Source organism: Nycticebus coucang, chromosome 2 (assembly GCF_027406575.1).
Source record: "Nycticebus coucang isolate mNycCou1 chromosome 2, mNycCou1.pri, whole genome shotgun sequence".
In the NCBI taxonomy this organism is placed as follows: domain Eukaryota; kingdom Metazoa; phylum Chordata; class Mammalia; order Primates; family Lorisidae; genus Nycticebus; species Nycticebus coucang.
Genome location: NC_069781.1, coordinates 166,428,143 through 166,449,623, shown reverse-complemented (window position 1 = coordinate 166,449,623; position 21,481 = coordinate 166,428,143). Strand labels below are relative to the sequence as shown.

The 21,481-nt window shown below is 39.6% G+C and overlaps 1 protein-coding gene across 4 annotated transcripts in view; it reads right to left on the bottom strand.

Annotated features, from left to right (window-relative positions):
- NFATC3 (nuclear factor of activated T cells 3) overlaps positions 1-21,481 on the bottom strand; it is a 143,104-nt gene that overhangs the window by 86,033 nt on the left and 35,590 nt on the right. For all 4 annotated transcript variants that reach the window (XM_053604677.1, XM_053604696.1, XM_053604685.1 and 1 more), the window contains exon 3: positions 18,351-18,513. In XM_053604677.1, coding sequence (XP_053460652.1) covers positions 18,351-18,513 — 163 coding nt within the window. The remainder of the gene's footprint in view (positions 1-18,350; positions 18,514-21,481) is intronic.

Sequence of the window (21,481 nt, the reverse complement as noted above, 5' to 3'; positions counted from 1 at the left end):
AAAACTGGCACTTCTAAGAAAGAAATCTGTCAAACTCTACAATTAAAACTTAAAATTTATATCAATGTATATTGATATAAATATAAAGACATATATACTGATATAAATATAAAGATATATAAAGAAACAGAAAAGTAATGTCACATCATATTCAAAGTAGTAGTGAGACATTAACATTCAAATGTTAGGCAAGTTAAGATGCATATGCTTTTAGCCTAGCCATAGCATTACTTCACAATAAACACAATGCTTTGTGTTTATCTAATTTGATAAAAAGATAATACAGTCCACAGTGTCACAAAAGAATGACATTTGTTATCTTCTTTCTTTTTCTGGACAGGATGAGCATGTATTTATTATTTAATAACAAAAAAAGTCAGCCAGGCACGGCTGCTCAGGCCTGTAATCCTAGCACTCTAGGAGGCTGAGGCAGGTGGACTGCCTAAGCTTATAGGTTCGAGACCAGCCTGAACAAGAGCCAGACCCCCATCTTTAAAAATAGCCAGACTCTGTGGCAGGTGCCTGCAGTTCCAGCTACTCAGAAGGCTGAGGCAACAGAATCACTTAAGCCCAAGAGTTTGAGGTTGCTGTGAGCTATAACATCACAGCACTCTGAGGGCAACAAAGTGAGACTCTGTCTCAAATAAATAAATGAACAAACAAATAAATAAATAAGGGGAAAATGTCCCAATACAGAAATACCTGTGGCACTTGAAACACTGCTGAATTTATTTTTTCTTTCTTTCTTTCTTTTTTTTTTTTATTGTTGGGGATTCATTGAGGGTACAATAAGCCAGGTTACACTGATTGCAATTGTTAGGTAAAGTCCCTCTTGCAATCATGTTGAATTTTTTTTTTTTAAGAGACAATCTCACTTTATTGCCCTTGGTAGAGTGCCGTGATGTCACAGCTCACAGCAACCTCCAACTCCTGGGCTTAGGCAATTCTCTTGCCTCAGTAAGCTGGGACTGCAGGCACCTGCCACAATGCCCAGCTATTTTTTTGTTGCAGTTTGGTCAGGGCCGGGCTCGAACCCACCACCCTCAGATGTGGGGCCGGCAACCTACCCGCTGAGTCACAGGCACCGCCCCACTGATGAATTTTATCTGCATCACTGTAATTTATATTGCCATGAGCAGCGGTGTGAAGCAACGCAAGCACCACACATTCTCTATTCATTCAACTCTGCTATTATAATGCAAGAACAGCCAGAGTGAGTACATAAATGAAATAAGAGTAGCATGTTCCTATACAACTTTTATGGGTGCTTACTTTTTAATTTCATATTACAATATATACAATACTATATAAAATAATATACTTTTAATTATTTTTCTGCAACCATGTAAAAATGTATAAAAACAATTCCTAGCTTACAAACTGTAAAAAAAAAAAAAAGTAGAGAGCCAGTTTTGGCCTACACAAGCCACAGCTGGCCAAACACTGGCCTAAAATAATTTTTTTTTTAAGAGATAGGGTCTCTTTTGGAGTGCAGTGGTGCCATCAAAAGGCAGGGCATCTGAAGGGGGGATTACAGGGTATAGGTGGGTTTGAAGACTCTTTGACTCATGATTGGTTTAAGAAATGAAGCTTTGTCTAATGGCTTCGAATGTTTTAAGTCAGGTCTGTTTATTAGAGATAAGCCACCAGACATATATCCAGATTTGACCTGTTAAGTAAACTGATGTGATTTAAGCTCTGTCTTGTATAGCCTTAGGCCTGTAAAGACATTACAAAGGATATATCCAAGAAGGGAGGGGAGCATGATGGCCCTATACATATAATTTTAAGAATATCAATGTAAAGAGACCAAACATGATAGCTCACATCTGTAATACTGGCACTTTGGGAGGCTGAGGCAGGAGGACTACTTGAAGCTAGTAGATTAAGACCAGCTGAGCATCACAGCGAGCCCCAGTCTCTACAAAAAAAACAGAAAAATCAGCCAAGCCCGGTGGCCTGCACCTGTAGTCCCAGCTACTTGGGGAGGCTGAGGCAGGAAGATTTCTCCAGCTGCGGAGCTTAAAGTTGCAGTGAGCTATGATGATGTCATTATACTCTAGCCTGGGGAGACAAAGCAAGACCCTGTCTCCCAAAAAGATTAATTAATTATTTAATTAAAAAAAAAACAACCAAACCAAAAACATTTATATGTACTCAATTATATTATTTTCAAATTTTCACTTCAAGTTAATAAAGTAGCATTATATAATATTCATTAAGAACCACTGATCTAGAAAATTTTCAATTAAAGAGGCACAAAGTAGAGATACAACTACCAAAGGTTCATGATGCTATTTTATAACAGGCAAGAGTCTGTATTGTAATTCATACTGCAGAACAATACCAGATTCAAGAAAGATGATAAACCACAATTCCAAATACCTTTCCTAAAGGATGTTAAGTAAAATATACATAAAAGAAAACAAATGGCTAATAAACAAATAGAAAAATGCTCAATAACCTCTTTTAATCTGTCAAAATAATAGCAAAGAACAGATAAGTGATAATAGCCTATGCAGAAAGTAGCTTTTCTTCTCCTGTGACTATTTGTATGAATTGTCCATTTTTTTGTTAGTATCATGGTGTTATTAATTTGTACGAGCCCTTTATATACACTAAAGATAATAGTATCCTTTGTCTTACAAGTTGTAAATATATTTTTCAATTTATTACCGATTCTGGAGCTCACTTTCTGCTCCTTAAGAGGTAACCATTTTTATCTCTTCTAGCTGTTTCTTCTGGAACTTAACTTTCCTATTTCTAAAGAGCATGTTTACACTGTTATTTTATATGTTTTTTCCAAGTTTAGATATATTATGTTTTGATTATCTACTATGAAAGAGGCCAGCTCTTATATAACATATACACTTCTTTTTCTTCCCCATTATCCCAGTAAAGCTATATTTCTTTTTAAGTTTTAAATCAAGGCTCAATATTTGTGCATGTTATTACAGTTGAGCCTTGTAGTATATTTTAATTACATTTCCTTTTTCATACAAACTTTGATTGCTACAGTTAATAGCTGCCTTTTATACATATATTTTCATCAAAAGAAATCTAAGTAGTCTTTTATACTAGGCTTAGGTTTAGTAGCACATAATAAAAATCCAAGGAAACAGTAACTTTAAAATGTTAAAAGCATAGTTTACTTCTCCGTATCTACAGGTCTTTTCTGTTGGATCAGTTTGTCTAAAGTAAATTTGGCAGTCTTCTATCTAAAGAGTATAAACCTATTATAAGCATTATAGGAATTAAGAAGAGAAGTCAGAGATCTCACTTCTAGTATGGAGACTTTTATTACGCCTCACCTTCTACCCCTATCCCATTCTGAGAAAAGACCATTAAGCCTTGCCTTTAGCTCTTCCAATATCTAAAATCTCTACTTCATTCTCTATAAAACTAGTGAATCACCAGAATTCTCTTAGGGTAAGACAGGGGTTATCTCTTGGGTGTACCACAAAACAAAGAAAAATAAGGAAATTTAACTGCTTCTTTATAAATTTTCATTCAACTCTTCCATCTCATATCCTACTTTCAGAGATACCCAGTGTCTCAAATTCCTGAGACTTTCCACAGTTCTTAGATGTAAAATGACTTACTGGCTTTTTCTCCTCATTCAGCAGGCTTAAGTTGTAGTTATCTTACGTACATTTAACTGAAAAGTGAAGTTTTAAAGGAACAGCAAATAACCTAATTAAACTACCATCCCATCTCCTTTCCAGAGGAGCATTTAGGTTATAGGCAATAAACAAATTTTTACTACTGCTAATAATATTTTCTAAAAACTTCCATCTAGTACCAGTATCCTTCTCTTCAGGCCACCCTCTGCTTTATAGAAGAAAGTAAGCCAAGTTGTTTGTTATATTTCTATATGGTTTCCATAGCAAAGTTCTGTGTCTGCTTAATTTAACTAAAGCTGGAGGGTTAAAGCCTGAAGGTGATTACAGGACAGACTACAACAGTTTTAGTAAAAGGAGTTCTATTAAATTATTTGGGGAAAGGGGATCTGAATATATTAGAAATACACGATGGTCCCATCTTGGTTGTTCACATCCATAATTCCAATATTTTGAGAAGCTAAGGCAGGAGGATTGCTTGATACCAGGAATTCAAGACCAGGCTGAGAAAAAATAAGCTGGGCATGTTGGCGTCACAGCTCACAGCAACCTCAAACTCTTGGCTTAAGCGATTCTCTTGCTTCAGCCAAGGAGTCACTGCTCATAGCAACCTCAAACTCTTGGGCTCAAGCGATTCTCTCGTCTCAGCCTCCCAAGTAGCTGAGACTTCAGGCACCCACCACAACGCCCGGCTATTTTTTTGTTGCAGTTGTCATTGTTGTTTAGCAGGCCTAGGATGGGCTCAAACCCGCCAGCTTTGGTATATGTGGCCAGCGCCCAACTCAGAGCTACAGGCATCGAGCCGTATTTTTATTATTATTATTTTTTATTGTTTGGGATTCATTGAGAGCACAAAGAATTAGGTTACACTGATTACATTTGTTAAAGTTCCTCTAATACTTGTGTCCCACCCCGCAAGAGGTATGCCATAACACTGTGACCCCATCCCCCTCCCTTCTCCCCGCAACCTCATTCCCCTACCCCATCCCTTGTATTAGCTCATCTACTGTGTAAAACTTTCAAACAGTCTCATAAAAAGGGATTTGAAAAACTGGTACATATACATGCTACAGTTGAGTATACCTAATCTGAAATCCGAAGTGCTCCAAAATCTGAAATTTTTGAGCACCAACATGATGTTCAAAGGCAATCCTCATTGTAGCACTTTGGATTTCAAATTTTCAGATTAGGGATGCTCAACTAGTGAGTATTATAGACATATTCCAAAATAAAAAAAATCCACAAAAGAAAAAATCCAAAATCCTAGACAATTCTGGTCTCAAGCATTTTGGATACTCAACCTGTCAAGCATTTTGGATACTCAACCTGTAATAGCCCCATGTACCCCGCACTTAGCTTCCCCCAACTATAATATAATATATACATATTGAACTTAGTACAATATCAAAACCAAATCATTGACATTGGTTTAATACTGTTAGACTACAGTGTTTATTCAGTTTTCTTTTTTTTTTTTTGAGACAGAGCCTCAAGCTGTCACCCTGGGTAGAGTGCTGTGTCATCACAACTCACAGGGACCTCCAACTCCTGGGCTCACGTGATTCTCCTGCCTCCGCCTCCCAAGTAGCTAGGACTACAGGTGCTCCCCATAACACCTGGCTATTTTTTTTTGTTGCAGCCATCATTGTTGTTTGGCGGGCCCAAGCTGGATTCAAACCCGCCAGCTCGTGTATGTGGCTGGCACCTTAGCCGCTTGAGCCATAGGCGCCGAGCCAATTTTCTTTTCTTTTTTTTTTTTTTTTTTTTGAGACAGAGTCTCATTTTGTCGCATCCTGGTAGAGTGCCATGGTGTTATAGCTCACAGTAACCTCAGACTTTTGGGCTCAAGCGATTCTCTTGCCTCAGCTCCCCAAATAGCTGGCACTATAGGCACCCACCACAATGCCCGGCTATTTCTTTTTAAAGACAGGGTCTCGTTCTTACTCAGGGTTGTCTTGAACCTGTAAGCTCAGGTGATCTGCCTGCCTCAGCCTCCCAGAGTGCTAGGATTACAGGTGTGAGCCACCAAGCCTGGCCTAAGTTTTCACTACTTTTTATATGCATTTATGTGTGTGTGTGAATAGTTCTATGTAATTATATCCCATCTATAGATTCAAGTAACTACTCCCACAGTCAAGATGCAAACTGTTTTAAACTACCCCTTTTATGGCACCTGTCAACCCATCCCTGTTTCCTAGCAACTCCCAATCTAATCTCCATCTATATAGCTTTGTCATTTTGAGAATGTTATATAAATACAATCATACGGTATGTAATCCTTTGATATTGACCTTTTTTCATCCAGCATAATTCCATGGACAATCATTCAAGCTACTGCATGTGTTGATAGTTTGTTCCTTTTTATTGCTGACTGGTAGTGCATTTTATTTATTTATTTATTTTTGAGACAGAGTCTCAAGCTGTCACCCTCAGTAGAGTGCCGTGGCATCACAGCTCATAGCAACCTCAAACTCTTGGGCTCAGGTAATACTCTTGCCTCAGCCTCCCAAGTAGCTGGGACTACAGGCGCCGCCACAACGCCTGGCTATTTTTTGTTGCTGTTGTCAATGTTGGTTAGCTGGCCCGGCTGGGTTTCTAACCCGCCAACTTTGGTGTATGTGGCTGGTGCCATAACCGCTGTGCTAGAGGCACCAAGCTTAGTAGTGCATTTTATGAATATACTAGAGTTTATTCATCCATTTGGTTTGTTTCTAATTATAGGCTAATAGAAAGAAATCTGTTATAAACATTAATACATAGGTTATTGTCCTAACATGTTTTAATTTTTCTGTGATAAATGCCCAAGACTGGATTTGTGGGTTGTATGGGAAACACAAGTTTAGTTTATTAAGAGCACCAACATGATGGTGTTGGTGCTTGGGCTTGGGCTTGACTTGGTGGCTCACTTGGCCTTGCACTCCCAGCATTTAAGAGGCTGAAATGGGAGGAGTACTTGAGGCCAGAAGTTCAAGACCAGTTTAGGCAATAGAGCAAGACCCGTCTTTAGAAAAAAGATAAAAAATTAAAGCCAGGCATTGGGGCGCATGCCTGTACTCCCAGCTACTTGGGCGCTGAGGCAGGAGTATCACTTGAGACCAACTTCAAGGTTGCAGTGAGCTGCGACTGTGACACAGCAGTCTAGCCTGAACAACAGAGCCAGACGCCATCTCTTGAAAAGAAAGTAAGAAAAAAAGAACCTAGAGTGGCTTTACCATTTTACATTCCTACCATCACTTTATGAAGCATCCAATTTCTTTGCATCCTCGCTAGCATTTAGTATTTTCAGTATTTTTAATTCCACCTTTTCTAGATAAAATAGTGCTGTTATCATTGTGGTTTTAATTTGCATTTCCCTAATGGCTAATAATGTAGAAAATCTTTTCACATCTTTATCTGTCAACTTACCTACTCCTTGGTGAAATATCTGCTCACATCTCTGAAATATTTTCTAATTAAATACCTTTATTGTTGAGTTAAAAGTTCATTATATACTCTAGATATAAGACTTTTGATGGGTATGTGGTTTACAAATGTTTTCTCTCCATATAGCCTCTCTTTTCATCCTTTTAAAAGGAATTTTCACAGAGATAAAGTTTTTAATTTTGATTAAGTCCAATTTATCAATTTTTTCTTTTTGGTATGGAACACTTGAGCCCAGAATTTTGAAGATGCAGTGACCTATGATTGGGCCACTGCATTTCAGCTTGGGCAACAAAGTCAGAGACCATCTCTTAAAAAAAAAGAACATTCTAAGCTGGGAGCGGTGGCTCACTCATGTCAGTAATCCTAGCACTTTGGGAGGCTGAGACAGGTGGATTGCTTGAGCTTAGGAGTTTAAGACCAGACTGAGCAAGAGCAAGACCTTGTCTCTACTGAAAAAAAAAAAAAAAAAAAAAACAGAAAAATTAGCCAGACATTGTAGCTGGCACCTGTAGTCCCAGTTACTTGGGAGATAAGAGGATAGCCAGACCCCAAGAGTTTGAGGTTGCTGTGAGCTATGATGCCACAGCAATCTACCCCACGTGACAGAGAGAGAGCCTGTCTCAAAAAAATAAAAATTTCAGATAACTCCTAGAATACTAGTACTTTTTAGACAAATAAAATCAAATTCTGTTGCTGTACGTCTTGTAATTCATTAATATGTCACAGACTCTCTGTCTTATTAGCTTCTAAACTAGCATTACCCAAAAAAAGGTTCTGCAGTGGCTGGTGATGGTGGCTCACGCCTATAATCCTAGCACTATGGGAGGCCAAGCAGATGAATTGTTTGAACTCAGGAGTTTGAGACTAGCCTGAGCAAGAGTGAGAACCTGTCTCTACCAAAAAATGGTAAAATTAGCTGGGCATCGTAGTGGGCACCTGTAGTTCCAGCTACTCAGGAGGCTGAGGCAAAAGGATTGCTTGAGCCCAAGAGTTTGAGATTGCTGTGAGCTATGATAATGCCACAGCACTCTACTCAGGATAACAGTGAGTCTCAAAAAAAAAAAAAAAATCTATCTATCTATCTATATATTCTGCAGTGATAAAAATATTCTGTACTTGAATTTTAAGAAACTTAATGATCCATTTTGCATTAATTTTTGCATAAGATATAAGGTTTAGGCATTTGTTTTCTTGCTGAAAATAAAAAATACAAAAAAAACATTGCTCTGGCATCACTTATTGAAAAAACATAGCCACTGCCTTGAAATGTTGTCAATGTAACTTAATTTTAGTTAATTTAGTTGTAACTAACTATAGGTCTCTCTATCATCACTTTTATGAGGGATCTACTTCCAACTCTGTTTGGAAGTGGTGAGTTTACAGGAAGGAAGGAAAGGAGGGAAAGGAATAGAGGAAGGGAGGGAGGGAGGGAGGAATAGTAAATGTAAATAGCTACAGCTATATATGGCTAGTGGTCTCTAGATGTCACTTCTGAACAGTGCAGTTCTAAATCTTTCCCCTTGATTAATACTTTTCCTTCCTTAGTATCTACCTTTTCCCCTGGATCTTTGCTTACTAAATAGGTAGAAATTTTCCTTCAATAACAAGCCTCCTACTCAATGAACGCAGTAGATGAGGGGTAAGGTAGGGGAATGAGGTATGGGGGAGAGGGAAGGAAGGGGGGATGGTGTATGGCACACCTTTTGGGGGCAGGACACAAGTATAAGAGGGACTTTATCTAACAAACACAATCAGTGTAATATAGTTCTTTGAGCCCTCAATGAATCCCAAACAATAAAAAAAAAAAAGCTCCCGATTCAACCTCCTCATTTGAATTTCAGGTTCATATCTGCTCTCATAGAGCTCTGAATCTCCTCCATTAAACCTTTATCATTCTTCTTAATAAAGTATCACAAGAATGAAAAAACAAGTATCCAATGTACTCAATTTTATTATGAAGCCAGTAAATGATCTAACACATCCTCTCATAGGAGGAAAACTTAACTTTATTCAAGTTGGGGGGAAGAAGAATGAGGGAGGGAGTAGAGGACAGGGGAGTATTGGTTTCTGAAATATGCATTCCAGAAACTCTTTGGCTCTCAGTGGATAAGTATATTTGGAACTTTTTTTTTTGAGACAGAGTCTCAGTTACTCTCAGTGGAATACCATGGTGTCATAGCTCATGGCAACTTCAAACTTTTGGGCTCAAGCAATCCTCCTGCTTCAGCCTGCCAAGTAGCTGAGACTATAGGCACCTGCCATAAACCCTGCCTCTCACTCTTGGTTAGGCTGGTCTCGAACTCCTGAGCTCAAGTGATCCACCGACCTAGGCCTCCCAGAGTGCTAGGATTACAGGAATGAGCACCATGCCCAGCATTAGAATAGCTGTAATTATCCACTGCAGAACACAAGTAAGATCACTCTAACTGGTGTTGAAGTACCCTCATACTTTTCATTTTGACATATCACTAGCCCATGAATCTATAACTCCTTCACATTTCAGTAATAACCCTAGCTGAATTCTAGGATGCTAATGTAGAATATCTTACTCTGGTATATACTTTTCATCAGGGTTCATAGAGAATTGATCAAACTGCCCCAAAAGCCTAAGTAATAATATTAGCTAACTTATACTGAGCATTTACTATGTGCAAGGCACTCTGTCATGTTTTCTTACAGTATTTCATTTAATACACACAACAGGTATTAGGTAGATATTATTATCCTAATTTTATGAAGAAAGGAACCAAGGTAAAGTTCTTGCCAAAATTAATCTCTATCACATCACATCCTATTTCTTTTTTTTTGTTTTTTTTTTTTTGTGGTTTTTGGCCGGGGCTGGGTTTGAACCCGCCACCTCCAGCATATGGGACCGGCGCCCTACTCCTTGAGCCACAGGCGCCGCCCTATCACATCCTATTTCTAATATAGCACTTAATATTTGTTTTATTTGAGTACTTGATCATTGTCTCTTATCATTATAACATAAGAAAGGCACAGGCCTTGTTTATCTTGTTCATCTCTGGATCCTCATTATCTGCAATATTGTCTATAACGTAGTGAGCAATCAAAAAATACTTATCGAATGAGCAAAGATGGATGAATAAATTAAAGCAACGAATGAGTCAATAAAAGGTCTAAAAAGGTTAAGTTACTTGGCCAAAGATACAGTTAAGCCCAGGATCCAAACCCAAACAGTTTAGCTCCAGGCCCATATTAGTAGTTAACAGTCACTAATAAATCCTGAATGCAATAAAAACCAATACCATGTAGCAGATGTGGCAGAGAAGGTAAACTGACCACCAAAGATTTATATACAGAGTTCTAAACCATACTATAGAGTTTTTGCTAGGAAAGTCTGACCAGCCAAGGACTAGCTTTTCCAATTCTTCTGTATATAAATAGGGCCATATGACTACCTCTGACCAAAAAAAAAGTTTAAGTGGTGATAACTGGTAGTAATTTCAAGGTTAATGTATTAGCAATGTCGAGCATTTTTGCATTATTTATTGGCCATTGTAGTCTTCTCTTGAGAAACATCTATTCAGACCCTCTGCCCATTTTTTAACTAGATTATCGGTTTACTTGCTGTTGAGTACTTGGTACATTCTGAAAATTGTCCTTTATTAGATGACTTGCAAGTATTTTTTTTCTCATCTACACATTGTCTTTTCATTCTGTTGATTGTTTTCTTTGCCATGCAGTCTTTTTAGTTTGATGTAGTCCCGTTTGTCTATTTTTGTTGCCTGCACAACAGGCAACAAAATATAGTCTTACACATAAAAATCTTGGCCTAGACCAATGTCATGAAGGTTTTTCCCTATGTCTTCCTCTAGAAGTTTTATAGTTCCAGGTCTTACATTTAATTCTTTGATGGACTTTGAGTTGATTTTTGTATATGATTAAGAGATACAGGTCTATTTCCCTCCTCTACACCTGGATGCAGTTTTCCTAGCAAAAAATTTTTTTTTTCTTTTTGGAGACAGTTTCATTTTGTCACCCTCAGTAGAATGCCATGGCATCACAGCCCACTGCGACCTCTCAGGCTCAAGTGATCCTCTTGCTTCAGCCTCCCAGTAGCTGGGGCTATAGGCACCAGCCACAATACCCAGCTATTTTTTAGAAACAAAGTCTCACTGTTGCTCAGGTGATCCACCCCCCTCAGCCTCCGCAAGTTTTCCTAGCACAATTTATGAGAGAAGGTGTCCTTTCCCCCAATGCATGTTCTTGGCACTATTGCTGAAAATCAGCTGGCTCTAAATAAGAATTTATTTCTGTGTTCTTTATTCTGTTCCACTGGTTTATGTGTCTATTTACATAAAAATATTATAATACTTTGGTTACTATCCATTTGTAGTATATTTTGGTTTGGGGTTTTTTTTTGTGACTCAAGCTGTCACTTTGGGTAGAGTCAAAGGTCACAGCAATCTCCCATCTTGGGCTGAAACAATCCTCCTGCCTCATTTTTCTATTTTTAGTAGAGATGGGGTCTCACTTTTGCTCAGGCTGGTCTCAAACTCATGAGTTCAGGCAATCCACCTGCCTTGGCCTCCCCGAGTGCCAGGATTACAGGCATGAGCCAGTGCGCCTGGCCAATTTATAGTATATTTTGAATGAAGATAGTATGATATCTCTAGCTTTGTTCTTTTCACTCAGTAACGCTTTGGCTATTCATAGGGTCTTTGGGGGTTCCATTTTAGGACCGCTTTTTCTATTTCTATGAAGAATGTCGTTAGTTATTTTGATAGGGATTGCAAATGGAATCTGTAGAATGCTTTGGGTAGTGTGGTGTTATGAGATACATACACACATGCACACACACAGAAACACACATAAAGGTTTTCTAGCTATTGTTCCTAGTGAATAACTCCCAAAGCCCTTGTTACAATCTTTTGTTACTATGTTTGTAGGTCTCAGGGGCAGGCCTCAAGAAACAAAATCTCTCTGACCTTCTCCTGCCCTCCTTTCACCTACTCCAAAGGCAGGACTTCCCCCTGCCTCTCTAATCTTGGGTCAAGATTCCCTCATTCCAAAGAGCATCCTATCCATATCCTGGAGGAAGGAATACTGACATACTGAAGCCTCCATCAATACCTAAGAGGACTAGGCAGACAGAAATGTAAATAAGAAACCATCCACCCAGCAACCCAACTCCATGGAGACAGAAGCTCCTGCTCTCAGGACCTTTCCAGATCTCACCCTATATATCTCTCCATCTATTTATCTGCATCCTTTAAAATATCCTTTGAAATAAACCAATAAACATGTTTCCCTGAGTTTAGTGAGCCACTCTACCAAATTAATTGAACCCAAAGAGGAATCATGGGAACCCCAACTTGAAGCCAGTTGACTGAAGTTGTAGACTCCTGGACTTTTGAATGTTGGGAAGGAGGGGTCAGTCTTGAGGACTGAGACCTAAACCTTTGGGATCTGGTGCTATCTATAGGTAGACAGTATTAGAATTTAACTGGAGGACACCCAGCTGCTGTCCACTGCAGAATTGACAGCTTGTTTATCGGGAGGAGAAATCCTCCTCCATATTTGGTCACAGAAGTCTTTCATGTTGACTGTTGTGTTGGTATGAGAGCAGAGAAAAGATGGTTTGAAGTTTTTTTCTTTTATTTTGTAGAGACAGTCTCATTCTATCGCACTTGGTAGAATGCCATGGCATCACACAGCTCACAGCAACCTCCAACTCCTGGTCTTAGGTGATTCTCTTGCCTCAGCCTTCCAAGTAGCTGGGACTACAGGCGCCCACCACAACACCCAGCTATTTTTTAGTTGCAGTTTGGCCAGGGCCAGGTTAGAACCCTCCACCCTCGGTATATGGGGCCAGTGCCCTACCCACTGCGCCACAGGTGCTGCCCTTGAGGTTTTTTTTTTTTTTTTCAAATAAGCAGTAGTTATTGATATATTCTTAAACAGCAATAAAGTTTAAAAGACAAAATGAGGATGGCGCCTGTGGCTCAAGGAGTAGGGCGCCAGCCCCATATGCTGGAGGTAGCAGGTTCGAACCCAGCCCTGGCCAAAAACTGCAACAACAACAAAAAACAAATAAAACCTTCTAAAATAAATAAATAAATGAAACAAAATAAATCAAGTCAGCATGTACTGAACACAATCAGGGCACTTACCCTAGTTTTGAGAACCAAACAATGCCACATTCATGTGTGAAGCTCAGACCAGTGTGGAATGGCAGCTGATACCTTTTTCTCTAAGGATCAAAAATCCTCAAAATAGTTAAAAAACCTACCAACAGTCTTCTCAGTTGCTGGAGAAGAGCCATCTCTGTTATGAGAAGAATGTAGTCACAGAATTGGGAATACACAAATACAGTATTCCACACATAGAACAACTCTGTAAGTGTTCTGGAGTACATATAATGGCATTATCAGGGATCAGTTATACTTCCTGTTTGAAATGACCTCCTCTCTCAGGTACTGCTTATTTGTTTCTTTTTTTTTTCTGAGACAGAGTCTCAATTTGTCACCCTCAGTAGAATGCCATGGTCTTTTAGCTCACAGCAACTTCAAACTCTTGAGCTTAATCGATTTTCTTGCCTCAGCCTCCCAGGTAGCTGGGACTCCAGGCACACACCACAATGCCCGGCTATTTAGTTGTCATTGTTGTTTAACAGGCCCGGGCTGGGTTCAAACCTGCCAGCCCTGGTGTATGTGGCCGGTGCCCTAGTCACTAAGCTACAGGCGCCAAGCCTGCTTATTTGTTTCTTGATATTAGAAAAATAAAGAGCATTTAGATAGATAGTGGAATAAAATAGTATCACAATCTTCTTCCTGCAATACCTAAACAAAATAAAATGTATGTGTGTGTGGGATGAGGGAACAGTAAAAAATCTGTTGACAACCAAACAAGCAAAGAACAACTACCTTCATCTACAAATTTCAACAAGTGATAGTAGAGGATGGGAGGGTAGAGTCAAGTGAGGAGTATGAAACAGAAGAAATTCTGATTTAGTATAGCAAAGCTGCTAACCAAAACAAATCTTCATCCAGTAAGAACAGCAATAAGTCAAGAAAAAACCCTCAATAATAAAAGATCCCTTACAGCCAAGTTGATTTTCAACAAAGACATCAAAGAATACACAATGGGGAAAGCATATCCTATTTGATAAATGGTGTGGTTGTATGCAGTTGTTTCACTTTAAAAATTAAAAATAAGAAAATAAATAAATGGGAAAACTAGATATCCACATGCAGAAGAATTAAATTAAGAGATTTATCTCACACTACATACAAAAAATCAACTCAAAATAAATTAAAGATTTGCCAGGCACAGTGGTTCATGCCTGTAATCTTAGCACCTGGGAGGCCAAGGCAGGTGGATTGCCTGAGCTCATGGGTTCAAGACCAGCCTGAGCTGGTCTGCCTGGCATTATGGCAGCTCTCGACCAGACAGAGAGATCTCATCTCAAAAAAAGATCCGGGTGTTGTGGCAGGTGCCTGTAGTCCCAACTACTCGGGAGGCAGAGGAAACAGAATTGCTTGAACCTAAAAGTTTGAGGTTGCTCTGAGCTATGATACCACGGCATTCTACCAAGGGTGAGACTGTCTAAAAATAAATAAATTAATTAATTAATTAAAGATTTAAATGTAAGATCCATAACTATTAATCTACTATCAGAAAATATAGGGGGACGCTCCATAACATCTCTTGAATATGAATCCCAAAAGCACAGATAACAAAAGCAAAAACATACAAATGGTATTACATCAAACCAAAAAGCTTCTGTACAGCAAAGCAAACAATTAAGAGTAAAGAGACAATCTACAAAATGGGAGAAAATTTGCAAACTTTATCTCTGATAAGGGGTTGATATCCAAAAAATATAAGCAACTCAGGCGGCGCCTGTGGCTCAGTGAGTAGGGTGCCGGCCCCATATGCCGAGGGTGGTGGGTTCAAACCCAGCCCCGGCCAAACTGCAACAAAAAAATAGCCGGGCGTTGTGGTGGGCGCCTGTGGTCCCAGCTGCTCAGGAGGCTGAGGCAAGAGAATCGTGTAAGCCCAAGAGTTAGAGGTTGCTGTGAGCCGTGTGACGCCACGGCACTCTACCCGAGGGCAGTACAATGACACTCTGTCTCTACAAAAAAAAAAAATATATACATATGAGCAACTCAATCAATGTGGTACATATTTAGAAGAAAAAAATAAGAAACTCAAACAATTCAACAAGAAGAAACAAATAACTCAAATAAAAACTTGGAACAGGAGGTCTATGCACAGTGGCTCATTCCTATAATCCTAGCCCTTTGGGAGCATTGTGAGATTTTTGTCTTTACAAAAAATTAACAGGGCACAGTGGTGTGTGCCTGAGTCCTGAGCCAGGAGGATCACTTGAGCCCAAGAGTTTGAGGTTGCAGTGAGCTTTAATCATGCCACTGTATTAAAACAGGAAAAAGAATCTGAATAGACATTTCTCCACATAAAACATACAAATAGGCCAGGCGCAGTGGCTCATGCCTGTAATTTGAGCACTTTGGAAAGTTTGAGCTCACGAGTTTGAGACTAGCCTCAGCAAAAGCAAGACTGCTTCTCTACTAAAAATAGAAAAACTGAGGCAAGAGGATCGGATCTCTTGAGCCCAAGAGTTGGAGGTTGTTATGAGCTATGATGCCAGGGCACTGTACCTAGGGCGACAGCTTGAGACTCTGTCTTAAAAAACAAAAACAAAAAAACATACAAATAGTTAACAAGTATATGAAAAAAAATGGTTTCTAATGCTAATCATCAGGAAAATGTTAATTGAAACCATAATGAGAGGCCGGGTGTGGTGGCTAATGCTTTTAATCCTAACACTCTGGGAGGCCAAGGAAGGTGTATTGCTTGAACTCAGGAGTTGAAGACCAGACTGAGCAAGACCAAGATCCTGTCTCTTCCAAAAATAGAAAAACCATCCAGGCATTATGGCAGGCGCCTGTAGTCCTAGCAACTCAGAAGGCTGAGTTAAGAGGATCCCTTAAGCCTAGGAATCTGAGGTTGTTGTGAGCTATGATGCCACATTTCTCTACCCAGGGTGACAGAATGAGACTGTCTCAAAAATAAAAAAAAACACTTAAAGTGAAGATCAATATCTAAGATTTGATAGTTCTTAGTTTTTTTTGTTTTTTGTTTTGTTTTGTTTTTGAGACAGAGTCTTACTATGTTGCCATTGGTAGAGTGCTGCGACATGACAGCTCATAGCAACCTCAGACTCTTGGGCTTAAATAATTCTCTTGCTTTAGCCTCCCAAGTACTGGACTATAGTTGTCTGCCACAACACCCACCTATTTTTGTTGTTGTCATTGTTGTTTCGCAGGCCTGGGCAGGTTCAAACTCGCCAGCCCTGGAGTATGTGGCCAGCACCCTAACCGCTGAGCTATGGGTGCCACGCCAAGTTCTTAGTTTTACTTACAATTTCATTTTTGTATGTACCATTCAAGTAAAATTAGCATTCAATTATTGTGATTCAAAACTTTATATGTGACATATATTTCATATACATTAAATATGATTTTTAAATTTTTATTTTAATTTCTTCTAATAAATTCAAATGAAAATTATATATATATGTATATACACACACACACTTTTTTTTTTTTTTTTTGAGACAGAGTCTGTCTTGGTTACCCTTGGTAGAGTACCGTTGTGCCTTAGCTCACAGCAACCTCAAACTCTTGGGTTCAAGTGATCCTCTTGCTTCAGCCTCCCAAGTAGCTGGGACTACAGGTGCCTGCCACAACGCCCAGCTATTCTTTTAGAGATGGGGTGTCACTCTGGCTCAGGCTGGTCTTGAACCGGGGAGCTCAGGCAATCTATCTACCTCAGCCTCCCAAGTGCTGGGATTACAGGCATGAGCCACCACACCTGGCTGAAAATTATATATATATATATTTTTTTGGAGACACTCTCAAGCTGTCACACTGGTACAGTGCCATGGTGTCACAGCTCACAGCAACCTCAAACTCTTGGGCTTGAATAATTCTCTTGCTCAGCCTCCCGAGTAGCTGAGACTACAGGCGCCCGCCACAACGCCCGGCTGGGTTTTTTTTTTTTGGTTGTAGTTGTCATTGTTGTTTAGCTGGCCCGGGCCGGTTTCGAACCCACCACCCTCGGTGCATGTGGCTGGCGCTGTAACCACTGTGCTACGGGCGCTGAGCCCTGAAAATTATATATTTTAACTACAAAAATGTTCAGTATCCTATCCTAATCTTAAAATTTTTCATTTTTTTTAAAAAAAAAGGAAAAAAAAATTTTCATTTTTTTAGTTGTCTATCCAATCTTTCACTAAATATATACATAAGAGAATTATCTGAAATGTTAAACATTAATACTGCTTATATCTAAGGGGGTTAGATTCGGTAATTTACTGCTTTATTCTTTCCACTTTTCTGTATTACTTACTTTTTTTTTTCTTTTTTTTTGAGACAAAGTCTCACTTCTGTCGCCCTAGGTAGAGTGCCATGGCCTCACAGCTCACAGCAAACTCAAATTCTTGGGATCAAGCAATTTCCTTGCCTCAGCCTCCCATGTAGTTGGGACTACAGGAGCCTGCAACACCGCCCAGCTATTTCTTTAGAGATGGGGTCTTGTTCTAGCTTAGACTGGTCTCAAACTCGTGAGCTCAGGCAATCCACCCTCCTCAGCCTAGAGGAGTGCTGGGATTACAGGTGGTAGCCACTGCGCCCAGCCCTGTATTACTTAAATTTAAAGTGAACATATATTCATAAACATAATACAGTAATCTCTCTATTTTTTGGACACAAAGTCTCACTCTGACCCCTGGGTAGAGTGCCCTGGTGTCATAGCTCACAGCAACCTCAAACTCTCAGGATTGAGCAATCCTCTTGCCTCAGCCTCCCCAGTAGCTGGGACTACAGGCACCTGCCACAAGGCCTAGCTAATTTTTTGATTTTTAACAGGGACAGGTCTGAATCTTGCTCAGCCTGGTCTAGAATTCCTGAGCTCAAGCAATACACCCTTTCAGGCCTCCCAGAGGGCAAGGATTACAGGCGTGAGCCACTATGCCCAGCAATCTCTCTCTTTTTTAATCAGAGAAACAGCTATCTAACACTGTAACTTTTCCTTTGAGTTTCCCCAGCTGGAAAGTCAGTCCAGAAAGAGTATCTATCTTTCAGTCTACCAAAGAAAACTCAATGCAGAAGTGCAGCCATATCAACAAGTACACAAAACAACAGATCCTCTTTAGTTTTGAGTTTTCTCTTTTGGGCTCTGTAATACCTAACCAAACAGACCTGTCTAACCATTAACAGGTGCGTAGTATCTGCAAAACAAGCCCCAACAGTCTCATACCTTCACAATAGGATGGCCCCCAGTAGATGCTTTTACTGCCCCTCGGCTACCTTCAGTTTCGTAATGGGCTCGATGATGAGTTTTAGGTTGGACTTCTATTTTCAGTTCACATTGTCCAAAATGAGTTGGTAAAGGCCAGTCTAATGGAGGTAATGAAGATGTGCTATAAACAAAACACACAAATACACATTTTACTAGGCTATTATTGCAAATTAATTACTTCTTTGTCAGCATCAACATTTCTTCCTGTAATTTTTGAAACAAAGTACTCCAGAATAAAACTTCATTTAGTAAGTTATAACTCTGGTTATGGTGAGTGTTTAATAATTCTTTAATCTGAAGAATAAAATCTATTTTATCTACTTTTTGGTCTCCCTTTTTGAAAAGGACAAATTCTAACAAACTGCAAAACTGTAACTTTCTCAACTAGATGTAGGCAAACAAAAGAATGATAATTTAATTTTTAAAAATTTTTTTATAATTTAATTTCCCTTTTTTTTTTTTTTGAGACAGAGCCTCAAGCTGCCGTCCTGGGTAGAGTGCTATGGCATCACAGCGAGTCTCCTGCCTCCGCCTCCCAAGTAGCTGGGACTACAGGCACCCGCCACAATGCCCGGCTATTTTTTGGTTGTAGCCGTCATTGTTGTTTGGCAGACCTGGGCTGGATTTGAACCCGCCAGCTCCGATGTATGTGGCTGGCGCCTTAACCGCTTGAGCCACAGGCGCTGAGCCTATAATTTCTTTTTTTTTATTTTTTTTATTTAAAATTTTTTTATTATTATTATTATTTTTTTGTAGAGACAGAGTCTCACTGTACCGCCCTCGGGTAGAGTGCCGTGGCGTTACACGGCTCACAGCAACCTCTAACTCTTGGGCTTCCGCAATTCTCTTGCCTCAGCCTCCTGAGCAGCTGGGACCACAGGCGCCCGCCACAACGCCCGGCTATTTTTTTGTTGCAGTTTGGCTGGGGCTGGGCTTGAACCCACCACCCTCGGCATATGGGGCCCGCACCCTACTCACTGAGCCACAGGCGCCGCCCGATAATTTAATTTCTTAAAGCAAAAGTGCACATGTATGTATATGTATCAGTATCTTTCCAATATCTCCATATCTCTTTCTTTGTCTTAGTATCTCTATTCTCCTCCCTGGTAGATATCCGTGGGACTTAGTCAATGCACGTGTTACATTCCCTATTTCCTCCTGATTGCTGGGATTTTTGTTTTTGTTTTTTTGAGACAGAGTCTCATGCCCTGCGTAGAGTGCTATGACATCATAGCTCACAGCAACCTCAAATACTTGGGCCGCCCAAGTGATCCTCTGGCCTCAGCCTCCCAAGTAGCTGGGACTACAGGAACCTGCCACAATGCCCAACTATTTTTTTAAGAGACTCTTGCTCAAGCTAGTTTTAAACTCCTGAGCTCAAGCAATCCACCTGCTTTGGCCTCCCAGAGTGGTAGAATTACAAGCATGAGCCACCACTCTCAGCCCTACTGATAGCTGTTTTCCCTGGCTCTCAGAAAAATTGGGTATGTTCAGAAATATGTATCTTTTGAGGTAAAAATTTAATTTCAGTACATAATTAGCTGGAAAAATACCCTGTCACTGCAGCATCTCTAAAAGTATTTGGGAGGGGAGGATGGAGGGAGGGAGGGTAATTGGTGGGACCACACTTATGGTGCATCTTATAAGGGTATATATGAAATGTACTAAATGTAAATTATAAATGTCTTAACACAATAATAAAATGCTGTAAAGGCTATGTTAACCAATTTGATGAAAATATTTCAAATTGTATATAAAACCAGCACAATGTACCCCATGACTGCATTAATGATTTAATTTAAAAAAGTAAAATAAAATAAAAGTCTTTTTGTTTTCAAGTTAGTCAATAAGACAATTTAAATACCTTAAAAGCCCAAAGGTTCATTTAGATATGTTCACATCAAAAATATGGACTAGAAAAGAAACACCTTGCATATCTACAGGTCAAATAAAATTTCTAGACTATTTCATTGCTTCCTTCAAGGCCTAGCTCTTAAGTCGTACTATGAAGCTCAAAAATAGTAATTTTTATATTACATTGGTATTACACAGGAAAAGGTACTAATTTTTATCAGTCAGAAATGACTGAACTTTTTTAACTCCCAGTTGGTTCTGCACTTGTTCTGCAGGCTTAAGCAAAGCCCTGGAAAGATTAAGATAAATTTCAGAAGCACATCAATGGGTTTAAAGGTGGTTTGTTGTTGTTTTTTTTTAAGACAGAGTCTTACTCTGTCACCCTAAGTAGAGTGCCATGGCACCATAGCTCACAGGAATCTCAAATTCTTGGGGCTCAAATGATCCTCTTGCCTCAGCCTACTAAGTAATTGAGACTACAGGCGCCTGCCATGACACCCAGCTAGTTTTTCTATTTTTAGTACAGACGAGTGAAGTCTTGCTCTTGCTCAGGCTGGTCTCAAACTCATGAGCTCCAGCAGTCCGCTTGCCTCAGCCTCCCAGAGTGGTAGGATTACAGGTATGATCCATTGCACCCAGCTTAAAGGTGTTTTCGATACCATAATTCCACATTGTATTTTTCTAAAGATCAGGATTCAGAAATAGTCACATTAATGAAAAGCATTAAAAATAAAAAACCCTAACAGATACAACTCCATATGTGAATTTAATATACAATAAAGCTATCTTTTCTGATCAATTATAGATCAGTCTCTTTTTTTGGTGTTGTTTTATTTTTAAATAGGTAAATGTTAGTAACAGATGTATTCTTTTTTTTTTTTTTTTTGTAGAGACAGAGTCTCACTGTACCGCCCTCGGGTAGAGTGCCATGGCGTCACACAGCTCACAGCAACCTCTACCTCTTGGGCTTACGCGATTCTCTTGCCTCAGCCTCCCGAGCAGCTGGGACTACAGGCGCATGCCACAACGCCTGGCTATTTTTCTGTTGCAGTTTGGCCGGGGCTGGGTCCGAACCCACCACCCTCGGCATATGGGGCCGGCACCCTACTCACTGAGCCACAGGCGCCGCCCAGATTTATTCTTTAAATGGCATTTTCACAATTGATAAGCCATTTGGAAAATAATCATTATGCTCTGAAATGCCATAAAGGAAAAGACAAATTTGAACAGACGAA